Source organism: Arvicola amphibius, chromosome 8 (assembly GCF_903992535.2).
Source record: "Arvicola amphibius chromosome 8, mArvAmp1.2, whole genome shotgun sequence".
NCBI lineage: Eukaryota > Metazoa > Chordata > Mammalia > Rodentia > Cricetidae > Arvicola > Arvicola amphibius.
The window spans coordinates 76,785,834-76,809,887 of NC_052054.1; the positions used below are offsets into that span (position 1 = coordinate 76,785,834).

At 52.9% G+C, this 24,054-nt stretch overlaps 1 protein-coding gene across 4 annotated transcripts; it reads left to right on the forward strand.

Annotated features, from left to right (window-relative positions):
* The first annotated feature begins 410 nt into the window (after window positions 1–410).
* Numbl (NUMB like endocytic adaptor protein) lies at window positions 411–22,619 on the forward strand. Of its 4 annotated transcripts, none has more exons than XM_038338542.1 (10): window positions 411–500; window positions 4,077–4,161; window positions 6,616–6,755; window positions 8,862–8,936; window positions 9,028–9,102; window positions 10,586–10,726; window positions 15,296–15,485; window positions 16,779–17,084; window positions 20,159–20,281; window positions 21,256–22,619. In XM_038338542.1, the coding sequence occupies exons 3-10, from the start codon at window positions 6,630–6,632 to the stop codon at window positions 21,930–21,932; spliced, it is 1,713 nt and encodes a 570-aa protein (XP_038194470.1). In that variant the 5' UTR covers window positions 411–500; window positions 4,077–4,161; window positions 6,616–6,629; the 3' UTR covers window positions 21,933–22,619. The 4 variants fall into 4 exon arrangements, with proteins under 4 accessions (XP_038194470.1, XP_038194468.1, XP_038194466.1 ...); XM_038338540.1 differs by lacking the exon at window positions 411–500 and adding an exon at window positions 516–570; XM_038338538.1 differs by lacking the exon at window positions 411–500 and adding an exon at window positions 833–957.
* Window positions 22,620–24,054: the final 1,435 nt, after the last annotated feature.

Consider the following 24,054-nt stretch of genomic DNA (forward strand, 5'->3'; position numbering starts at 1 on the left):
CAGATGGCCAGACCCTCCCCCCTTGTCTAGGGCCATCTGTTGCGGGGAACCTCCTCCACCCCCCCCCACGTGCTGACCACCTGCTCCGAGGGCTGTGGCAGCTGAGAAGTACCCTCCTATCACACATTCTCGCCCCTCACCCGCGCCCCCCCCCCCCCCCCCGGCTTCAGGCTCCCACATGACAATCTCGCCTTTGCTAATGGGCCCTAATGCCCCTACCAGCTGCTTTGCCAAACCCACAGGACCGGAGTGGGTGTGCAGCAGCGTCCAGAACTAGGACCTGGTCCTATCCCAATGCCTTCTCTCCGCAAGCCGGAGTGATCTCCCTCCAGGACTTCGGGGTCTGTTCCTTTCCCCTCCCCTGGCTTGCAAAAAGTGCCTCGTCACCGCTTCTGCCCGCCCCCGCCGGGCTGGGAGAACCGTGGGGTTAAGCAAGATCTGAGGACGTCAAGGCGCCTCCCAAAGCAATTCTTCAGAAGCAGAACCATAGGGGATCTGAGGTCAGGGGTAACAGAAGGAAACAGAACCTGCGCCTGAACCTGGGATGCAGTCCGCCAGGGATGCGTGCAGGTTCCCGCAAGGCCAGGCCAAGAGGCGGGGCGGGGCGGGGCGGGGCGGCTTCTGCATGGGAGGAGACCGGGTAGTATTTGTGTGGGGGCGTGGTCTGTGGGGAGGCGGAGTCTCTTTTGCATATACAGCAGGCGGTGGGCCAATGGGCGGGGCCGGGGCGGGGCGCCGAGGGAGGGATGCTCCCCCGCCCCCGGAACGGAATCCTCCGCGGAGCCGAGCTGGCTCGCGCGCCTGCATCCCGCACCAGCCGCCGGCCCTGGGCCCGGCCCGCGTCAGTCCGAGCCGCCGCCGCCACAGCAGCAGCAGCACTCTGGAAGCCGGGCCCAGCCGGGGCCGCGGGAGGCGGGGGCGCCCGGGCCCTGGATGTCCCGCAGCGCGGCGGCCAGCGTGAGAAGGGCGGGCTCGGGGGGCTCGGGCCGGGGGCGGCGCCGCTGCTGATGTGGCGGAGGGTGGGAGGCGGCAGCAGCGCCCGGATGGAGAGAAGATGCCAAGACTGGAGAGGGTGGTCCTGGGTGGGGGTCCGAGAACAGGCCCCCGGCAATCCTAAACCTGCCAGACTGGGGTCCCCAGGACAGGCCATCTCTGCGAAGGCCCTGGAAATAGGGATTCTGGGATACAAATTCCCCCCAAATCAAGGACAGGGCTGCATAAATTCTAGGTACAACTCCCTGGGCAAGGTTTGGTGTTCAAGGTCCGGGACACAGTTCCCTTTATCAAGCTAAGGCCTTAACTGAGCCTATTCCAGACAAAATCCGTACTCCTCCTGCCAGAGGGGTTCTTCCAGCACAACAGCCCCCTGATCGAGATCTTGAAGATTAGCTCCCTGGGTAGAACTGCCAAGGCCAAGGCTGTGGGGTGTGGGGGTTCATCCAAGTACTGTCTACTCCCAGGGGTCCTGGATCCAGCCTGCTCCCCCCCCACCCCAGCCCTTGGGCGGTGTCCCAGGCAAATCCCCTTCTCAAAACAAGGTCCCTGTGTCTGTAACTCCACCCCAGCATGAATAAAATAAGGAGAATTTCAGGCATTCCCCCCCTACCCCACCTCCACCCCATGCTTAGTCAGGGGTCTCAAGACATTGGTCTCCTAGGCCACCCCCTTTGTCCCTAGGGCTGCTCAGCTGTCTAAGAGAGGCCCCACCCGGAGACAATGCTCAGCTTTCCTAGCCAGACGGGAACCCCCCTCCCCAGACTCCAGGATTCAGCTTGGGCTGGGGGCGGCTCCCCAGAGACCCGCTGGAAACCTGTCTGCTGCCTCTGTGGTGACCAGCGGCTTTGTGTGTGGTATGGGGTGGGGGGTGGGGGTGCAAGGGTTGGGGAGGTGGCTAGAAGTGTGACCTGGTGTTTGTGTGACTGTGTACGTGTGTGTGCTTGCGTTGCAGCTGGCAAGGAGAAGGAATCCTACGTTGTCTATCTGCATGCTTGTGGTTGGATGTGCTGGTGTCCGTGGTGTGTGTGTGTGTGTGTGTGTGTGTGTGTGTGTGTGTGAGACTCGTGTTTGTGTGACTGGATGTGAATGGCAGCTGCTCACTGTACAAGCTCCTCTACTTTTTGGATCATGTTTAGAGGGGTGTGTGGTTGTGGTTAGGTTGTGTTTGTGCTTATGTCTTTTGTGACCCTGTGTGTGTGTACCTTGGTGTAGGTCAACATCTGTGTTGGGTTTGGACTTCTGTGTGGCTGACTGAAGATGTGGGTGGAGTTGTGACAGTGTGTTAGTAGGACTGTGACTGTGACGATGGCCATATGTGGCACGATGTGCTTATGTCTGACTGATTTTGTCTCTGTGAGCGTCACCGCACTGCTGTCGTGTTTGAAGTCATATTGTGCCTGGGTTTGTGGGATGGCAGTGCGTATGTCCCTAGCCATGTCTGTGTGTGTGACTGAGGTTGTACAAATGGCTCTCCACCTAGCTGTGTGATACCGAGTACGTACCACAGCCACCTATGTGTGATTTGAGTTGTGACTATCTGAAACTCTTGTCTACTATGAAAGGCCAGTTGTGTGGGACTCAACCTGCACCTGGGGGTGCACAGGTGGACCAGCTTCTGTTCCTCTGTGTGTGTGTGACCCAGTTGTCTGTGACCCTGGGGGACTCTATGCTGGTGTCCTAGCCTGGGAGGGTGTGTGTGATTTGTGGTGAAGTGACTGTGTTTTCCATGTAAAGCCAGCTGTAAATGCTGACTGGGTCACGTCGTTTGTGTGTGCACCCAACTGTGTACTTGTGGTGTGGAGAACCGAACTGTGTGTTTTAAGTTCCTCTCTGTAAGACTTTGAGTATTAGTGGGGCTGTGATTTTGTGTATCTGTCCACGTGGGGTAGTGATTGATTATATGCGGCCACATTCTTGCCTACGTGACTTGAATCCTCACGGAGACTGTTTATCTGTGATAGGATAACATGGTACTGCTGTGGATGGGACACCAGCATGACAGATGGCTGGGCGCCATCGGCACTGATGCAGAGTGACTCCATACACAACTGTTTCTGGAATGTATGTGACTGTCTGAGGCCGGCCATCCTCGTCCCTCGGCCTCTGGCTGATGGTACGCTATGTCTGTAATGCTCGGGCTGTGGCTATCAGTTTCGACAGCATGTGGCTGTCCATGAAGAGAGGCTCATACGTAAGAGCGGTTGTCTCAGAGGAGCGAGCAGTGCGTGTGACGACCAGACGTAGGCATGCCCCTGGTAGTCTGTGACTCTGTCAAAGTGTGTTGATGTAACTGGTGCTGCTTGAGGGTGAATGACCTTGTGCATCTACAGCTGTGTGTTGCTGGGGTGTGGAGGGGGTGCCGGGCTTGGTAAGACCAGTGTGCCTCAGTTCACGTAGGTGATTGTGCTCCTGTGTGACCAAGTGCTTATGGTGACCCGAGAGGTGGCCAGTCTGTATGTGTTTCCGCCTAGGGTGTGTGCCTTAGGAGACACAGCTGTCATGAGGTGGACTTGGACACGCATCCCCCGTATGCATGTGCCTGCTCCAGTACATAGCCCAGAAAACGAGTGGATGTTATCAGTTGTTGGATTGAGTAAGTGCCTGTGGTTGGCTGAGACACACACATGCGTGTGGACAAATGGAGAGCTGTGTGTGCCATGAATACCAACATGGGGCCAGATGTTAGTTGTGTCTTATGACCTGAGGTACATAGCTGTTGTGATGTCTGTGTCATAAAGTGTGCTGAGATGTGACCAAACTGCTAAGGAAACTGTTGCCTGCTCAGGTGTGTGTGGCTATGTGTTTGTGTATAACCCTGAACATGACAGTAGAGGGCAAAGCCACTCACTTCCCATCATCTCCTTGGGTATTGAGAGACCCGTCAGTGTCCCCCAACACACCTACTCCTTCCTGGGCCCATAGAACCAGGTGGCTGGTCTCCCTAGTAACAGTTGCTATGACTACCAGGGTTCTTACTAGGGAGCCTGAGATGGAGGGGTTGGCTAAGGTCCAAGGTGGGGGTTGAGTAGGGGACCGAATTCCCCTCCACAAACTTCTCATCTTCTCACTCCCTTGAGCAGGGTGGACCCAGGAGACCTGGTCAGCATTTGTCCCCAGCCCCCTGTGGGGCCTCGGGGCCCCCTGAAACCTTCAGGACGGAGTCAGGTGAGTGACCAGCTTGACAAAGGACAGGGTTTGTATCATCCATGGGTCATGGTTATGCCTAGTGTGACCAGAGGAACTGCCAGCCACTGTCACACAGGCTTCGTTGAATACTTTGTTGTACACAGTGACCATCAAAGCCCCTATGGTCACAGACACACATCCTAAACCCCCACCTACAGACACCAACAACCTCCCGCACACAACGATTATGTACAGATCAAACTCTTGCAGGTACACATACTCAGACCTTTACACGTCCATAGATTTACAGTTCAACCTGCACACACATGGTTTCCACATGCTTGTTAAATGCAGCAACAAGCACACTTCTAGATTTACTAAGTGGCTATTTATTCACACAAACACATGTGTTCATGTGCACATATCTACAGACCCTCCCAGACAGCACACAGGCAACCACTGGCACTTGTACACCCATTCCTAGAAATACACTCAAGAGATATATATGGCCAGATAAGATGGTGAGGGTCTATAATCCCAGCTCTTGGGAGGCTGAGGCATGAGATCAGGAGTTCGAGTCCAGCTTCAGCTACACAGCAAGCTTGAGCCCAACATGGGCTACTTGGGACCCATCTCTAAAGCAGTAAGATGTTGGTGCTTGCTTATACTCCCAACAGCCAGGAGACAGAGGTAGGCAGAACTCTCTGAGTTTATTGTCAGCCTGGTCTACATAGCGACTTCTAGGCCAGTCAAGGGATACGTAGTAAGTTGATGCTGAAGAGAAGGAGGAAGAGGAGGAGGAGGAGGAGGAGGAGGAGGAGGAGCAGGAGGAGGAAGAGGAGGAGGAGGAGAAAACAGATATTATACCTTGACAGTCTCCACCCAGTATGCACAGGTCCATAGGTCCAGACATCAGTGTTTCCTTTATCTAAGGCTGCCTTTGAACTCACTATATTACCAAGTGTGTCCTTGAACTGATACTCCTGCCTCTTTCTCTCAAATGCTAGAGCTGAAGGCATGTGCCACCATGCCCCATTTATGCAGGCTGGAGATGGGACACACGGCTTCCTGCATGCTAGGCAAACACCATCAGCTGTGCTATGACTACAGCTCTGACGGCGACACTTCTGTAGACCGACAGCCTCACAGACGGCACCTGTGAACCCCAAAAGACCTATGCTTTTACTCACACTCTCACCAATAGTGCTCAGCACTCTTAGACAACAGCTACTCAGTCAGCAGTCACACCGACAGCCATGGTCTCAGTCCAGCTACACACCCTCAGGGACACATCATTGCTTTACAGACACACTGTCAGCCAGGAGAATGACCTGGGAAGCCCTGCTTTGGGTTCTGAATGAGTGAGTTTATTAAGTATAAAGCAAGCAAAAGTAAAACAATAAATATCGAGTAGCAGATAGAAGAAGTAGACAGCAGAACATCAAATGGACTCTCACCATCCAGCAGACACAGCTGGAGTGGCCAGATTTGAGAAAGCAAACAAAAGCATCAACCCTCACCGAAGCCATCTACATACAGTCTCATTAGCTGCCGCCCTCTTGGACACAGGCACCATCTTATGGATAATGGTCATAGACTCCCACTCTCAGAGGCAGCAGCTCTAAAGGGCAGTAGTCCCAGCCTCTCACAGAAGCACTGCCCTATGGAAAACAGTCATGGAAACACCCATCAGGGCCAGCAATCCATGCAAGGCAACATGCACAGAAACTACAAGCTCTCGTAGACAGGAACTATACAGAGACATCGCATGCACCGGTGCACACGCATGGCTACTCAGGCATGAGTGCCCTGCAGCAGAAACCTCCAGAGATGTGTGCTCACCAATAACAACCCCTCTTGGGGATGCAGGCTCCCTCACAGCCAACGCCCTAAGTCTCACGAACAGTCATTCACATAAGGAGTCTTTTACAGCCTGCCTCCGAGGACCACCTGAGGCCTCGCTTCATCTGCACTCAGCTGTCAGAGAGCTGTACATGTTACATTCTCTCTCTTGCTCTCCCCGTCCCTCTCCTTTCCTGTCTCTCTCCTGTTTTCCTTGAACTTGGAGTTGACACTGTAGCCTTGCAGGCTAGGCCAAGCTCTGCTACCTGGCTCCATGTTCTTATCCCTGATCATCTTCACTGACCCTCGGTCCTCAACCTCCCCCTCTGGACATTATGACCCTTGACCCCTAGTCCCCCAGCTCCAGTGCCCTGACCTCTCATTCTTTGGATCTCTGTGGCTTTTCCATCATACCCCAAACCTCTGAACCCCTAAAGCCCATGACCTGTGATTTCCACCCACCCAGACTTCCATATCCCTTACCGTGCACCCCTGAAGCCCTGGATCCACAATTCTGGAACCCTCTGCATAACCAGTATCCACCGGGTGGAGCCACCCACACCTGCTCCTCTAGCAAGCCCTTAGCTCTATCACCTCATCTCCACACCGCTGACCTCCATTTTAACCCATATCCCTGTCCTGTGCCACTAGACGGGGCGGGCACCATGAACAAGTTACGGCAGAGTCTGCGGCGGAGGAAGCCAGCCTATGTGCCCGAGGCATCGCGCCCACACCAGTGGCAGGCAGACGAGGATGCAGTGCGCAAGGGCACATGCAGCTTCCCTGTCAGGGTGAGTGCACGGCGTGGATCGCCTGTTTTGTGCCTACAGCGTGCCTGCTGATCCTGGGGGCGCTGGGCAAATTGTCAGAGGCCATTGTTGTGAGACCTGTACTGTGGGGCTCTGCGTTAGGAGCTGCGGGGCTCTGCGTTAGGAGCTGCGGCCTCTGCGTTAGGAGCTGCGAGCTCTGCGTTAGGAGCTGTGGGGCTCTGCGTTAGGAGCTGCGGGGCTCTGCGTTAGGAGCTGCGGCCTCTGCGTTAGGAGCTGCGAGCTCTGCGTTAGGAGCTGTGGAGCTCTGCGTTAGGAGCTGTGGGGCTCTGCGTTAGGAGCTGTGTGAACGGCGACTTCCAAATGCACTGGCATGATGGCACTTGCCTGTAGTCCTAGAACACGCCCCATCACCTTCGTAGAATTGGAACCTGAGGCCCTGCGTGTAAGCATGCACACACGTGCACACACACAAAGCAGCCTCCTTTATTATTTTTAGGCTCTGTCTCATTAAGCTGGCCTTGAACTTACTCTGTACCCCAAGCTGGCTTGAACTCAAGATCCTCCCATTTCCCCCTGCACTGATCACACGCCTAGCACATTCTGTCTTACACCAGATATCACTTGGGGGATAATCCTGAGGGGTAAAGACTTGTCACCTAATCCTTCAGGGACTCACAGATAACGTGCACTAAAAGGTTACAGAAAGGTGACAGCGTTGGCAAGGCTCTTTTCCTGTTCTGGGCATTCTGGTTTACAACATAGTCTGCTCTCCCAGGGAGGCCTGAGTGGTGGGATTCAGCCTTTCTCCCTTCTCATCTGAGAGACTAGGTCCTCAGCCTGGTTTTCTCTTCCCTAGAAGTGTACCCAAAATGTGAGGGGTTGATGTGGCAGGCACAGGAAGTGCTGGTGAAAGTGGGGAAAGAATGTCAGCTAATAAGGGGGCATCTGTTAAATAAAAACAGTCTTTGTACAGCAGGGTGCATGTGGCTTAGCAGGAGATACTTGCCTAGAATCCCCCAGTGAGGGGCTGGGGCGTGGCTCAGTGGTAGAGCCCCTGCCTAGAATCCCCCGGTGAGGGGCTGGGGTGTGGTTCAGTGGTAGAGCCCCTGTCTAGAACCCCCCAGTAAGGGACTGGAAGTGGAGCACAGTGGTAAAGCCCCTGCCTAGAATCCCCCAGTGAGGGGCTGGGGTGTGGCTCAGTGGTAGACCACTTTTCTAGCATTGTGGAAGGCCCTGGATTCCATCCCCAGCACGAGGAAGGTAGGTTATAAGGACTTAAAACTGCAACTCTGGGTAATGGAACTTAGTCTCACTGGAGATTCCAGGGACAGTCATTGCATCTGCAGAAAGCCCCACTTTCCATTTGCCATCATAGGAGGGAGAGTGAGCACAGATCTGTGCTCTGTGTGTTTGTGTGTGTGTGTGTCTTCTTGTGTGCATATTAGGGATTAAACCAGTGGCCTTATGGTTTATTAAAACATTTCTTTTTAAAAAAAGCATGAGACATGCTTTCTCTGTGTGGTTCCTATGACTTTACTAGCGCTTGCTCTATAGACCAGGCTGGTCTCAAATTCGGAGATCTTCCTGTGGTGCACACCTTTAATCCTAGCATTCGGGAGGCAGAGGCAGTCAGATGTCTGAGGCCAGCTTAGTCTACAGAGTTAGTAGAGTGAGTTACAGCACAGCCAGGGCTACTCAGAAAAACCAAAAACAAACAAACAAACAAAAAACCCAGCAAGCCTTGTGCATGCTAGGCAAGCAGACCTCCACTGAGCTGCATTTCCAGCACTGGCCGGCTTCCTTTTTAGCTGATGTCAGGGTGGGTGGAGCAGCCTTGTGGCCTCCCTCCATCATGTCCTCAGAGACACGGGAGGAGCATGCTGGTCCTCAGAAGGCCAAGAGTGAGGCATGAAGACCCAGCGACAGAGACAGGACCCGAATCTCTGTATGGTTTTCTGAGCTGTGTGTCTGGGCTAGAAATGTGGTTCCCACCCTATGGATTGGAAATGCAGAATGAATGACTGCATCTGATGGGCTGAGAACTGTGGCCCTGAGTATGGAGATGCTCGGTGATGCTGAGAATGATTGATTACTGTTTATTTCATTTCCTCCTCCCCCCACCCCAAGTACCTGGGTCACGTGGAAGTAGAGGAGTCCCGGGGGATGCATGTTTGCGAAGATGCTGTGAAGAAGCTGAAGGCGGTGAGTGAGGGGCTGGATGCAGGGAGGGGGCAAGAGCAGACCGGAAGAGGTGACCCTGACCAGGCCGCTCTGTTCCCTGCCCTCACCCCAGATGGGCCGGAAATCCGTGAAGTCTGTCCTGTGGGTGTCAGCCGATGGACTCCGAGTGGTGGACGACAAAACCAAGGTAGGAGGGCTATCTTTGGGGTGCAGGGAGACTTACCCATCCACCATGGGATGTTCCGCCCAAGGGGGCCTCTCGACTCGGCCATGTGTTCCTGCATCACTTTGGCTGACTTATAGTCCTAATTGAGGACTGAGGGATGTGGTTATTTGAGAATTGGTATGGGGCATGGGTACCTGTGTGCACGAACTGAAGCAGCCACCTCAGCGCCAGTCCCAGCCACCCTATCACCAACCGAGAAACCCTGGGCACAAGATTTAACCCCTATGGGCTCCCATTGCCTCATCTTTAAAAAGATAAAACCGGGTTGTAATAGATCCTGCCATCAAATCAGAAAGCCTGTATGTATGCACTGTATAAAATCAGGCTGGTGGGATTGTACAATGGTTAAAGCACTTGCCACAGAGGCAGGAGGACGTGAGGTCAGATTCCCAGAAGCCCACACGACTGCTAGTGTCCTCCCTGAGGATGATTACCAAGCTCATCCCTGGCCGTTGATATACATGTGTACACACATGCGCCCACACACACAATGGAAAAGGGGGAGGTGAGCGGCAGACCAAAAACACTTCTGCCAGGAGCCGGGGTATAGTGGTACAGGTGTGTAATTCTAGCCCTAAGGAAGTTGAGGCAGGAGGATTACAAATCCAAGGCCATCCTGGGCTTCATACTGGAAGAAAAAAAAATTTTTTTTAAAAGCTCAGCGTATCAACAAATATGGGTTATTACATGTTTGGGGTTTTTGTTTAATTGGATCCAGCATAACCCTGACGGCCTCAAACTCACTGTTTGCCAAGTTGTTCTTGAACTTCTGGTCCTCCTGCCTATACCTCCCAAGTGCTGGGTTGACAGACTTCCGTCACGGTGCCTAGTTCCGGTCTTGCTGGGAATGCGGCCTAGGGTTTCCTATGTACCTAGGCCAGAACTCCGCCACCTGAGCACATGCCAGCCCTATTTTGTGATTACACGAGATCTCCAGGATCCAGGGTCTGGGGCTTTTTCTGAGACGGGAGTGAGGGCCAGGTCCGTGTGCATGGAGGCAAATGGCGCTGTCCCTGGGCTGTCACCTGAGCCCAAGCTCTAGGCATCTGTTTGTTCCCCTTTGCCTCCCCTGACTCCAGCCTGGAGACCCCCCACCAGGAGGTGCCCAGGGCATGCTGGGTGTTGTCACCTTTGCACAGGTCGTTCCTTTGCCTGAATGCTGTTCCCTGTTTTCCTGTCCAATTAATAATTCTTCCTGGGCAAAGAATTAATGGCACTTCCTGGCTCCTGCAGGCCTGGAGTCCAGTCTTTCTCCTAAGTCTGTGCCTCTAGGCTGTCTCTTCCATCTCAGACGGATCTGACAGACCAAATCATGACCCTGGGGCAGGCTAGTCCACAGCTATCTCCAGGACAGCTGGGTCCGCATTTGCTTCAGGATGAGATCATGTGATGTGTGCAAGCAGCAGAGATGGTTTACACAGCCTGCCTCCTCAACCCTTCCTAGGACCTCCTTGTAGACCAGACCATCGAGAAGGTCTCCTTCTGCGCTCCTGACCGCAACCTGGACAAGGCTTTCTCCTACATATGCCGTGACGGCACCACGCGCCGCTGGATCTGCCATTGCTTTCTGGCTCTCAAGGACTCCGTGAGTAGTGTAGCTGCTGGGGCTCTCTCCCTCACTCTGCGTGCCCCAGGGACAAGTCCTGGGCCCTCTGGACCAGAACCTCTCATCTCAGGAAGGAAGCGTGTGCAAGTTATGGTGGCACCTTTAATCCCAGCGCTCCGGAGGCTGAGGCAGGCGGCCCTCTGTGAGTTCGAGGCCAGCCTAGTCTGCAGAGCAAGTTCTGGGATAGCCAGGACTGTTACACAGAGAAACCCTGACTTGAAAAACAAAACAAACAAACAAATAAAACCCAAAAAAAACAAAACCAAAACAACAACAACAAAAAAAAAAAAAAAAAGGAGAAGAAGGAGGAGGAGGAGGAGGAAGTTGCCTAGTCTCTAATGTGGAGGAGTCTGGAGTGGAAGCGGATTAGTTTATGCATACCAAGCATCAAGGAAAACATTGGTTATCATCACCCTGTATGGGTCTTAGTATTAGTGTGTGGGTGTGCACTCCTGACTGTATGTATGTGCGTCAGGTTCCTGGAACTGGAGTCACAGACAGTTGTGAGCTGCCCAATATGGGTGCTGGGAACTGAACCCAGGTCCTCAGCAAGAGCAGCAAGTGCTCTTAACAGCTGAGCCATCTCTCTAGGCCCTGGCCTCAAACTTTTGATCTTCCTGTCTCTATCTCCTAAATGTTAGGATTGCAGAAGGCATCCACCCTCAAGCCCAGTAGTGCCACAAGTTTTTGCTTCTGCATCAGACACACTGTGGTCAGCGCAGTTTTCTGCCCAGGAGACTCCCTCGGGCCCTTCTCAATGTCTTAATTGTTTCCAGGATTCCTTCAGCCTTGGTATATTTTGTTTGTGGTTCTTTCCTTTTTTTGGAATTATTTATGTATTTTTAAAGATATTTTGAGGGTCTGGAGAGATGGCTCAGCAATTAAGAACACTTGTTGCTCTTGCAGAGTGCCAAGATTTCATTCCTGTAACCCACACAGCAGTTTATACCCATCTACAACTACAGTTCTAGGACATCTGGTACCCTCCTCTAGCCTCTGTGGGCACCAGGCATGAGCGCAATGCACTCATATAGATGCGGAATAAACTCTCATACCCATGAAACTAAAAAAAAAAATCTTTTTGTTTTTTAAAGTAGGCTGCGTGTGGTAGTACATACCTTTAATCCCTACATTTGCAGGGCAGAGACAGCGGATCTCTGTGAGTTAAAGGCCAGCCTGGTCTACAGAGTGAATTCCATGCCATCCAGAGCTATATAGAGAGACCATGTATCAAAAACAAAAGAAAAAAATAATCAAAAACCAAAAAAAACAAACAAACCACCAAAAAAGAAGAATACATAAAGATTTATTTGTGACCTGAGAGATGGAGGGTAAAGGCGCTTGCTGCTAAGCCTGACTCCCTGAGGTTTAATCCCCAGGATCCACATGATGCCCACATGTTCTCCCCCCCCACATACACAGTAAATGTTAAAACATTAGAATGTTTTATTTCTGCGTGTTGTGGGAGGTGAGTGTAATGGTTTCATCAGTTATTTACTTGCTATGGAACAAATTGCTCCGAAATCCTGTGGCTTATAATTACACTTATTTCTCTTTTAAAATTAAATTTGCTTAGCCGGGCGGTGGTGATGCACGCCTTTAATCCCAGCACTCGGGAGGCAGAGGCAGGCGGATCTCTGTGAGTTCGAGACCAGCCTGGTCTACAAGAGCTAGCTCCAGGACAGGCTCTAAAGTTGCAGAGAAACCCTGTCTCGAAAAACCAAAAAAAAAAAAAAAAAATTAAATTTGCTTACGTTGTGATGGGTGTGCATGTGCATGTGTCTGTGCGTTTGAGCATGACTTGTGGACCACAGTGCATGCAAGCATCTGAAGACAACTTCCAGAAGTTGGTTCTTGCCAGGCAGTGGTGGCGCATGCCTTTAATCCCAGCACTTGGGAGGCAGAGGCAGGAAGATCTCTGAGTTTGAGACCCACCTGGTCTACAAGAGAAGTCGGTTCTCTCTTCTTACCATGTGGGTCCTGGGGATTGAACTCAGGTCATTGGCCTTCGTGCCAAGTGCTTTTACCCACTGAGCCATCTTGCTGACCCTCTCTCCATTTTTAGGAATCTGAGGGAGACCTAGCTGGGGCATCCTGGCTCCAAGATCTCTCATTTTATCTTAACTCCTAGGTAGTATCTGGGGCTGTTACATTAGCAGACTGGCTAGTTCAACCCCACCCCCAGCTGTCAGAGAGCCTCTCCCTAAATCCTCCCAGCAGGGATGCCACAGGAAGACCAAAGGCTCTACAGTGAGTCTCGAGAGAAGGAGAGCAGGGGAAGACACTGAGCATAGTGTGCTAGTGGGAAGCTGTGTGGCCATTTTGGACATGGTCTTGGCATCACCTTTCCTGGCGCCGAGGGACTGTGTTCAGTGAGCCCCAGAGGTCTTTCCGGGTTCAGGGGGGTGGGGTGGGGTGGCCGGTGTGGACATAGCTTCCACTTCTGATGAGGGACTGGGAAGTTTTGGAAGAGCACGTGGGGGGAGAAATTATCCGTGGCTATTTTTGGAAGCCGTGCTTGCCCGTGGTTGGTGGTATGGATTCAAGTGTCCAGCCACCTGGCTGTGTGTGGGATGCTGGGCACAGTGACATCTCCACTCTGGGGAAAGCCGCAGTGGCTTCTCCAAGGGGCATTGGCCGTATACTGTCAGGTTTTCCACATAGTCCCACAGTCCCTTCCTCCTGATGTGGCCATATGGGTACATTTTTTTCTTCTTGTCACTTAATTTGTCTCCTTTAGTTGGCAGCAGGCTCATTTGGGCACAGGTTGTGACCTTCAGGTTTGATAGCATCCCTCCGTTCTCTTCCTTATGGCCTTCAAACAGCATCCCTCGGAGAACAGGAAGCTCATGGTTTGGCTGGGCTGGAAGTTTTTGGGACCCACCAGTCTCTACCCTTCAGTGTTGATTATAGTTTCACGGAGCCTTTCCTGGCTTTTTTACACCAGTACTGAGGATTTGAACTCAGGTCCTCAGTGTCTGTAGAGCATGCGTCACGACCGACTGAGCCGTCTTCCTCAGACTTGTGTTTGACTTTTTAAGAGAGTCTCGCGTAGCCCAGGCTGGCCTCAAACTTCCTATGTAATACAAGATAATCTTGAACAAGTGCTAGGATTTCAGGCATAGAGCACCAGGCGTAGCAGATTTTAGATAGTGATCATGGAGCGCTTAGTACTTCTTCAGTTTGACTTTTAAAGAATTCTTAAGTGAAACATGTAAATTGGCCATTTTGAATTGTGAATCTGGGCTTGGTTCGAGGCAGGAGACTTGGGAATATAAGAACAGCCCCCAGCTATATAGTGACCTCTAAGTCACTTGGGGCTACCTAGTCTCTGTCTCTCTTTCTCTCTCTCATTAGATTAGTTTGTTTGTTTGCGGGAGAGTTGCTTCTTTGGTTACTTTAGTTGGTTTTGTTTGTTTGTTCAAACAGGGTCTCATTATATAGACCAGGCTGACCTCAAACTCACAGAGATCCACCTTCCTCTGCCTCCCAAGTGCTGGGATTAAAGGTGTGTGCCACTCCTGACAGTTTGATTGATTTTCAAGATTGGCTTGGCTATCGTGGATCCGTCAGAATTCCATTTGAATTTCAGAATCAGCGTTTCCATTTCTGCAAAGACACCATTGGGTTTTCAACAGAGATTTCATTAGCTGCAGCTCCCTCTGGGGAACAATGCTGTCTTGCTGGTTTGCCTTCCAGGCTTTCTGTTAGGCAGTCTTTAGCTTCTCTTTCAAAGCGTTCTGTATTTCCAGCATAGGTACCTTGTGCCTCTGTGGTTATATTATTTGTGTGTGTGGACATGGATGTGTGAGCATGCTTGTAGAGGCCAGAGGTCACCACGGGAGATCTTTTATCATGCTTCCTACCTGCTTTTTGTTTTCTCCCTTTCATTTGTTTCTTTTTCGAGACAGTTTCTCCATATAGCCATGGCTGTTCTGGAACTCACTCTGTAGATCAGGCTGGCCCCAAACTTACAGTGATTGTCAGACTGGACTGAGACATCTCACCTCCACGGTTGATTTTTTTCCCCCTTGAGACAAGGCTTCACTATGTAGCCCAGGCTATCCCGGAACTCACTATGTAGATCAGGCTGGCTTTGAACTCACAGAGACCCACCAGTCTCTGCTTCCTATATGCTGGGATTATATGACTGCACCACCATGCCCAGCTTGATTTTTTTGAGCATGGCTCTCTATGCTGCCCAGGTTGGTCAGGATTTTCCTGGCTCAAGTGGTTGTCCTGTCTCAGCCTCCCGAATAACCAGGATTACTGCACCTAACTTCTTGTTTAGGGAATGAGGATGTAGGCTCTCACTGTCGTCCAAACTGGCTTCCAACCCTAGATCCTTCTGCCTCAGCTTTTGAAGTTCTGGTGTTAGATACAGTGATGGCCTGTAACCCAGCTGCAACCCAGCTCAAGGCTCTACGCCTCATCTGGTTGGCAGATAAACACTCAAGTCCAGAGAGGCGAAGGGATTCGCCTGGGGTCCCCTGGCTGCAGACATCCTGACCTGGTGTGACCTTTCTAACCGGGCCACCTCTCCTGCAGGGCGAGAGGCTGAGCCACGCTGTGGGCTGTGCGTTCGCTGCCTGCCTGGAAAGGAAGCAGCGGCGGGAGAAAGAGTGTGGAGTGACGGCTGCCTTCGACGCCAGTCGCACCAGCTTTGCCCGAGAGGGCTCCTTCCGCCTGTCGGGGGGCGGCAGGCCTGCAGAGCGTGAGGCTGGGGACAAGAAGAAAGGTGGGTGCTGCACACTGGGGGAAGGGCGGCAGGTGCGGCGGGCTCCTCTGGGTCCCTGCAGAAGAGCTGTAGTTTTCAGCACAGGGCACCAGCGACAGAGGCTGATATATTAGCAGGGAACATCTCAGTCTTAAGAATTCATGGGTCAACATCCTGCATTTTGAAGTGGAGAGTCCAAACTACTCAGAGACGGGGGACTCCCAGGGTGGAAGGAACCCAGACTGAAGGGTTGGAACAAACTGGAAAGGTTCTGAAAGGATAATGTGAGCCAAATCAAGTCTGGAATCACCAGTCACTGTTTGAGAAAGAACCATGGAGGAGAGAGGAGAGCAGAACAGTAAGAGACAGGGAAATGCGGTGGGGGGCGGGATGCAGAGAAAGACACAGACCACAGGGAATACAGGGGATCTCCAGAGTCATCCGCCCCTTTGGAGCCCTGTGCCTTTACTAATCACCTCAGTTTTCGTATCTGTAAAATGGCCATAGTCCTGACCGTGCGAGTGCTCGTGTGAATTGGATGAGTTAACTTTTGCAAGGCGCCTGGGGCAGTGTCTCACAGGTATTCGTGAACCAAGTAAACGTAAATGGTCGGGAAAAGAGAGGGCCCAAGCGGGGATGAGAGCAGCTGAGAACAGGAGGCTAGAGAGATGGAGGGTCAGGCTAGAGGACAGTTTCCCAGTGGCCTCCTGAGGAGTGATCTTGGCTTGGGTGGGCCAACTTTTCAGAGTCTGGGGGATGAGATGTGTGGGGTGACAAGGTAGCTCTAGGGAGTGACCAAGAAGACCAGGTGGGGCTGGATTATAGCTCAGTGGTAGGGGACTTCCTTAGATTACCCCAGTGAGGGACGGGGGTGTGGCTCAGTGGTAGAGCCCCTGCCTAGAATCCCCCAGTGAGGGGTTGGGGTGTGGCTCAGTGGTAGAGCCCCTGCCTAGAATCCCCCAGTGAGGGACGGGGGTGTGGCTCAGTGGTAGAGCCCCTGCCTAGAGTCCCCCAGTGAGGGGCTGGGGTGTGGCTCAGTGGTAGAGCCCCTGCCTAGAATCCCCCAGTGAGGGCTGGGGTGTGGCTCAGTGGTAGAGCCCCTGCCTAGAATCCCCCAGTGAGGGGTTGGGGTGTGGCTCAGTGGTAGATCCCCTGCCTAGAATCCCCCAGTGAGGGGCTGGATTGTAGCTTAGCAGAGACTGCTTGGCTGCTACGCACAGTGCCCAGGGTTCCATCCCCAGCACTACAAACACAAGGCCTGTTGGGCCTGGTTTTTAATGCCTTAAGTGAGGTAACTGTCTGTTGTGTCTTTAGCAGAGGCAGCAGCCGCTCCCGCTGTGGCTCCTGGCCCTGCCCAGCCTGGGCACGTGTCCCCAACACCAGCTACCACATCCCCTGGTGAGAAGGGGGAGGCAGGCACCCCAGTGGCCGCAGGCACCACTGCTGCTGCCATTCCCAGGCGCCACGCACCTCTGGAGCAGCTGGTTCGCCAGGGCTCCTTTCGTGGGTTCCCGGCGCTCAGCCAGAAGAACTCACCTTTCAAACGTCAGCTGAGCCTGCGGTTGAACGAGCTGCCATCCACCCTGCAGCGCCGTACCGACTTCCAGGTGAAGGGCACAGGTGAGCCCTTGGATCAGGAGGAAGGAACATCAGAATCCACCAGCACTGTCTGATGGGGGCAAGAGGTAGAGGAGAGATGGTCTAGATTGTGATTGATTAGCACTGTCTGCCAGGGGCTGAGGTTAAGCGTGTGGAACATATGGTCGTTTGCAGTGTCTGCTGTGGGCAAGGACTAGAAGAGAGCTAGCACAACATGATGGATAAGTCATGCCTGCTGCGGGTAAAGCATGTCTGCTGGGTCAGCCGTAGACGTGTAGTGCAGACAGCCGTAGACGTGTAGTGCAGACAGCCGTAGACGTGTAGTGCAGACAGCCGTAGACGTGTAGTGCAGACAGCCGTAGACGTGTAGTGCAGCCATAGACGTGTAGTGCAGACAGCCGTAGACGTGTAGTGCAGACAGTCATAGACGTGTAGTGCAGTCAGACAGCTATAGACGTGTAGTGCAGACAGCCATAGACGTGTAGTGCAGACAGCCGCAGACGTGTAGTGCAGTTGTAGATGTGTAGTGCAGTCGTAGACGTGTAGTGCAGTCATAGACGTGTAGTGCAACCATAGACATGTAGTGCAGCCATAGACGTGTAGTGCAGACAGCCACAGACATGTAGTGCAGCCGTAGACGTGTAGTGCAGTCAGACAGCTATAGACGTGTAGTGCGGCCGTAGACGTGTAGTGCAGTCATAGACATGTAGTGCAGACAGTCATAGACATGTAGTGCAGTCATAGATGTGTAGTGCAGACAGCCATAGACATGTAGTGCAGACAGTCATAGACATGTAGTGCAGTCATAGATGTGTAGTGCAGACAGCCATAGACATGTAGTGCAGACAGCCATAGACATGTAGTGCAGACAGTCATAGACGTGTAGTGCAGACAGCCATAGACATGTAGTGCAGACAGTCATAGACGTGTAGTGCAGACAGCCATAGACATGTAGTGCAGCCATAGACGTGTAGTGCAGCCATAGACGTGTAGTGCAGACAGCCATAGACGTGTAATGCAGTCATGGTCAGTTAACAGTGCCTGCGGTTACTCAGGGAACGGGCAAGGTGGCACACATTTTGTCCTTCAGGCAGGTAAGTCTACCACAGTCAAGGGAAAGAGACATTGCAACATGGATGTCCTTTATGTCCGGGACAAAAGCACCATAGTTTAATGCTCTTTCCAAACATTTGATGGATAGATCTATGACCTGTATTAAGTGATTGATAAAAGGATCTCTCTGGCACAGGAGAGGACCACAGAAGATTCGCAATGTTTGCCTTGGTCGGGGAGAGTAGAGGGATAGCATACACCATGATATTCTGATGTCACAACTAATTCAGCAGACTTTCCCTGGAGCAGGCAGGAACAGCAGCAGTATATCCTGTGTTTGCCTAAGGGAGACTTCCAGAGTGTAGTGAACAGAATTACAAATCTGTCCAAGTAGTGGGCAGGTAGGGTGAGCCAAGAGCACAGTGGAGGTGGGGCGCCGCGGAAGCATTGTGTTTGATTATTAGTGTCTGTCCTGGGCCCGGGAAAGGAAAGAGGTGCTGTTTGTCGTGACCTAAGACACCAGTAGCCCAGCATTCCAGAGGCAGAAGGATCATGATTTCAAGGCCAGCCTGGGCTACCTAGCAAGATCCTGTCTGTGAAAGCCATATCTGCTGTGGGCTGGGAGATGAAAGACTTGGCACAGTGCCGTGCTGTTGCCATAGGAAATGGGCAAGGGGCTGTGAGAGGTCCTGAGGCCATGAGTCTGACTCTCACAGCTGCCACCACATGCCATGCATGGGACTCCTGGCTCCCAGGGCTGCGGAGGTGGATATGGAGGGCGTTGATTCGTTTCCACTGGGCGAAGGGCAGAACTCCTTGGCTTGTCACACACCCTCACATTTGCTGTCCTCATGCACTGTGACATCAGACACACGTGGAGTTTGTCACCCGTGTGCTTGAGATGGCAGGCTTCTCAAGCCTCACACTCCTGGGGCCAGATGCACATTCACCCGAGAGTGAGTGTCCATGCAGAAATTTCACATTCTGACGTACATGCCACAGAAACTCAGAGTTACATATGTGCAGTAATCATGTGCACACTGAAGTTGCACATACACCAGAAGGGAGCACTCAGAAGTCACGTGTCTGGATTTACACCTTTAAAATGCCACACACTTAGCTTCACACAAGCTCAGAAATCCCCTGCATGCCGATTCTCTCTCTCCCTCCCTCTTGTGCTCTCTCTCTCTCTCTCTCTCTCTCTCTCTCTCTCTCTCTCTCTCTCTCACACACACACACACACACACACACACACATCTAGTGCACAGGTAGACTCTCGGGACACCACACACCTCAACCTCCATCACTCTTGGAAGCCACACCCTCGGACCCTGCATTGCCTTGTTGGACGAACACATGGCAGTTATTAAGGAAGTTGGTGTAGAGACTACATCACGCTCACCTTGTGCCCTTGAAGACAGCATAGAGAGCTGTTGCTCTCCACACTGCTGTGCCAGGCTGCGGCTTCTCTAAACTGTGCCTTTGTTCCTCTCAGGCTCGTATGAGGCCCCCATGCTGTTCTGTGTCCCCTGTCTTGCTGGCATAGTTTCATTACCACCATGATGATGTATATGTCGAGCTAGGCCAGGAGGGGTCACCAGGGACCCACTTCTCTACCCCCAAAGTAGAACATATGATCCCCAGCCAGCGAGCATGCACGTGGCCAGCGTCCATGCCTTCAGATTGGATGCAGCTCCTCCATGCATCTGCTGTGCGTCTGGCAGAGTGCACTATTTAGTTAATGCACATGGGTAGTTTTCAGCATCTCTTCCGCGTGTCGTCACTTAGATCTTGAGATCCTGGTTTGGGGCCACTGTGACTGTCAGTTACCTGATGCCACATACTGGCTCTTGTCGTCGCTCCACTCTCTGGTCACACACATCCATGTGTGCAGTTATTTTAGTGGCCATGGTCACCTAGTGACCTGCATACCTCTGGAAACAAAGACTAGGTCGTGCAGGGGTCCTGAGGACCCAGAGGAAAGGCAGGTTGCGGCAGGCCAGAACCTGTTTGCTCATCTCTGCCGTTCTGTAACCTCACAGTGCCTGAGATGGAGCCTCCTGGTGCCAGTGACAGCGATGGCATCAATGCTCTGTGCACACAGATCAGCTCATCCTTTGCCAGTGCTGGAGTGCCAGCGTCAGGGCCACCATCTGCCACAACAGGTAGGAGCAGCCCTCCCCCGGGCCGCCACTCTCCAGTGGCCCTCTTGCGTTCCTTTGCACCTGAAGGGCCACCATGGGAATCCTAGGGATGGATGGTTCAGAGTGAGAATCCTACAACTGTTTTGTCTCAGAGCCATGGGATTACTTTAGAGCCATTATATTGCCTTGGGACTGTGAGATGAGCTTAGACTTAGAGGCATGGGACTGCCCCAGAACCCTGTTACTGTCTTTGTGCTGTTGGATCATTTAAGAACCATGGGATTGCCTCAGAGCCACACGATCATTTGAGAACAACGGATCACCTGAGAACCAGGGGCTTCTCTGTCCTCTGAAGTTTCTCTGAATTTCAAACCTTAAAAACGTGCCCCCACAACCTTAGCAAGATACAAACTCAGGGCAGTGAGATCTTCCTGTACTGGGTAGTCTGAGAAAGACGCGTGCGTCTTAGAATCTTAGCCTCTGAAAACAGTGCTAGACGTGCTAGAATTAAGGTAAATCTTAAAAAAAAAAAATTATGTATAGTGTTCTGCCTGCATGTGTGCCTGTAGGCCAGAAGAGGGCGCCAAATCTAATTACAGATGGTTGTGAGCCACCATGTGGTTGCTGGGAATTGAACTCAGGACCTCTGGAAGAGCAGCCAGTGCTCTTAACTTCTGAGGCATCTCTCCAGCCCCCCACCCCCACCCCATGGTTATCATCAACAGCAGACTCAGGGCTGGCAGGGGAAGGACACTGGGCTGTGAGTGTAGTGTGTTGATCTGTTTAGATCCATCAAGGGCTGTAGAGTCTCCGAGCTGTCCTTTCTCCCCTCTGCAAACCCGCTGAGTTAAGGTGAAATCATCAGGACAGTGGGGAAGGATTGAGCTGGGATTCACAGACGGTCTTGCTGTAGAACCCAGGCTTTGATTCCCCAAGCCACCCTGAATCCTGGGTTTCTTCGTGGCAACCTATACCTTTCACTTGCCTCTCTCCAGGAACTTCTGCCTGGGGCGAGCCCTCTGTACCCCCTGCAGCTGCCTTCCAGCCTGGGCACAAGAGGACACCTTCAGAGGCTGAACGATGGCTGGAGGAAGTGTCCCAAGTGGCTAAAGCTCAGCAGCAGCAGCAGCAGCAGCAGCAGCAACAACAGCAACAGCAGCAGCAGCAGCAGCAGCAGCAAGCAGCCTCCGTGCCACCAATGCCCAGCATGGCCCCCACCCTTCCACCCTTTTCTGCCCCCGTGGGGCCCTTTGACACTGCAGCTGCCCAGGTGGCTGTGTTCTTGCCACCCACACACATGCAGCCTCCATTCGTGCCCGCCTACCCAGGCCTGGGTTATCCACCCATGCCCCGGGTGCCAGTGGTGGGCATCACCCCTTCACAGATGGTGGCCAATGCCTTCTGCTCAGCTACCCAGCTCCAGCCCCAACCTGCCACACTGCTTGGAAAAGCCGGGGCCTTCCCCCCACCTGCTGCACCCAGCGCCCCTGGTGGCCAGGCCCGTCCACGCCCCAATGGGGCGCCTTGGCCCCCAGAGCCAGCGCCTGCCCCAGCCCCTGAGTTGGACCCCTTTGAGGCCCAGTGGGCAGCATTAGAAGGCAAACCCGCTGTGGAGAAGCCCTCTAACCCCTTCTCTGGTGACTTGCAGAAGACCTTCGAGATTGAACTGTAGCCCATGTTGCTTTGCGCCCACTTCATCAGCCCCGGGTGCACCACACTCAGAAGGGGAGGCCCAGCCTCTCCCCTATTGCTGCTCCCCGGGCTGCGCCCCTCACCACACCCTCTAAGCCCTTCTCTCCGCCACCCCTCACAAACCACTACAGAACCAATATTGTGATGCCTAGGTTGCGCCAAGATGGAATTCAGGGATGGACCCAGCCTGGCTAAGGGAACCATTTCACTGCCGGACTTAGGCTGGCGATGCCCCTTACCCAGCCCCAGATACGGAATGCCCTCGGTTCAAGCTACTTTCCCCAGTTTCTGTTGCCCTTCCACCTTTCAGTGTTGGGCAGGATGGAGGAGGGATGTCCACTTTGGGGCGCTCCTGGACCCACCTCAAGCCTGGTCATCCCTTCCCCGCCCCGTACACACAGCACAAGCCAAGGGCTTCCCCTCTGCCCACGCTGCGTTCACTGCCAATGCTGTGCTTGCCCAGTCCCCCTCCCCCATTCGGGGACCATGTCTTCCGTAGGGCCGAGGTCTCACGGGGTGGGGCCCGACTGGGGACCCAGGAGAGGGGGAGGGGGGAGGGACAAAGACGCTCAGTTACCTCATGTCGGTGCCCGCTGGGGAGGGGTCCCAGAAGAGGAGGAAGGGGTGCCTGGCGGGTACTTTTCTATCTTTTATTTCCAGATTTTTTTTGTATCTAAACTTGCAGATTTGTATTATACAGGGACAGCCAATAAAGGAAGAATATAATGGTGGCCGTTGGGAAAGTGAGGTGTGTGTAGGGAAGGTTGCAGTTGTGGAGCCTTTCCACTTGACAGGCATGGCCATCCCTGTCTGTGAAACCAGTATTCGGGACCTGGAAGCAGGGGGACCCCGGGTTCGAAGTCGATCTCAGCTACCGTTATCTGAGGCCGTCTTGGACTACATGAGACCCTGTCTCAAAGAAAACCTTTCCCCTTTTACCAATTTAAAGACCTCCCTGAGCGGTGTCCCACAGACCTGCCATGTGGCTGCTAGAGGGAGCCCAGAATTAATCATCCCTTAATTGTTAACAGACTTTGAGACGAGGAATCAGAAAGACACATTGTGAGTTGCTGTTGATGGGTTCGATATCAACATTCCAAGGCTCATCAGTGTGTTTCTTGGACCACACTGGGAAATGCCTGTCAGCTGCACTTTCCGGAACTAGGGCCAAAGTTTCCCTGGCAGTTTCTGTGTGTTTTGTTTTCCATTTGTTTGTTCTGACAGACAGGGTCTCACTACGTAGCTCTGGCTGTCCTAGGCCTCAGATCCGCCTGCCTCTGCCTTCCGATGCTGGCATTCAGGTGTGGGATTGTTACTAGACAGATTTTGTCAAGCCTTTCTTTCCTGCGACCAGGACAGTCTTTCCCAGAGCTGCCCCTCCGCAGCCCTGCGTGTGGAGGGCACCAGGGATGGCTTCACAGATGGGCATCTGTCTTAGATAGGGTTTATGGCTGTGAAGAGACACCGGCCACAACTCTTACAAAGGAAAGCGTTTAGCTGGGCCTGGCTTACAGTTGGGAGGTTTAGTCCATTATCATCATGGCGGGAACCTTGGTTGCGTGCAGGTAGACAGGTGCTGGAGAGGCAGCTGAGAGTTCTGCATCTGGATCTGCAGGCATCAGGAAGAGACTGAGGCACACTAGGCCAGGCTTGTGCATCTGGGATTGCAAAGCCCGCCCCCAGTGACATTTCCCCCAACAACTGCTACACCTACTCCAACAAGACCACACCTCCCAATAGCGCCAGACTCTATGCCTACAAGATCGTTTTCAGCTTCTCTCCCATTGCCTGGGTGGCGATTCTTGCTCTTCTGGGGGCAGTTGCTCTGCACAGAGATCACAGTCCAGTCCCCCCACTCCCACCCCCTTTTCCTAGACTAGGTACTGTCGGAATGGACCCAGGAAAAAGCCTGGTGTAGCAAGCGATTATCATCCCAGCACTCTAGAGGCTGAAACAGGATGGTTGAGTGAAATGCCAGCCTGTTTACAAACATCAGAATAGAACCAGGAAACCCGGAGTTAAGGCTTCGGACCTATGGTAGCCTATCCCCAACAACCACAGTGACCAACTCCATATTGACATTGTTTTGGGGACATCCTTTC

Bases quoted from the DNA above. Each gene is read 5' to 3' on its own strand.
- Numbl (XM_038338538.1), top strand. From the start codon at position 934: ATGTCCCGCAGCGCGGCGGCCAGC. The intron at 10,727-15,295 runs GTGAGTAGTGTA...CCTCTCCTGCAG, and splicing joins TTCTGGCTCTCAAGGACTCC to GGCGAGAGGCTGAGCCACGC. The intron at 17,085-20,158 runs GTGAGCCCTTGG...GTAACCTCACAG, and splicing joins CTTCCAGGTGAAGGGCACAG to TGCCTGAGATGGAGCCTCCT.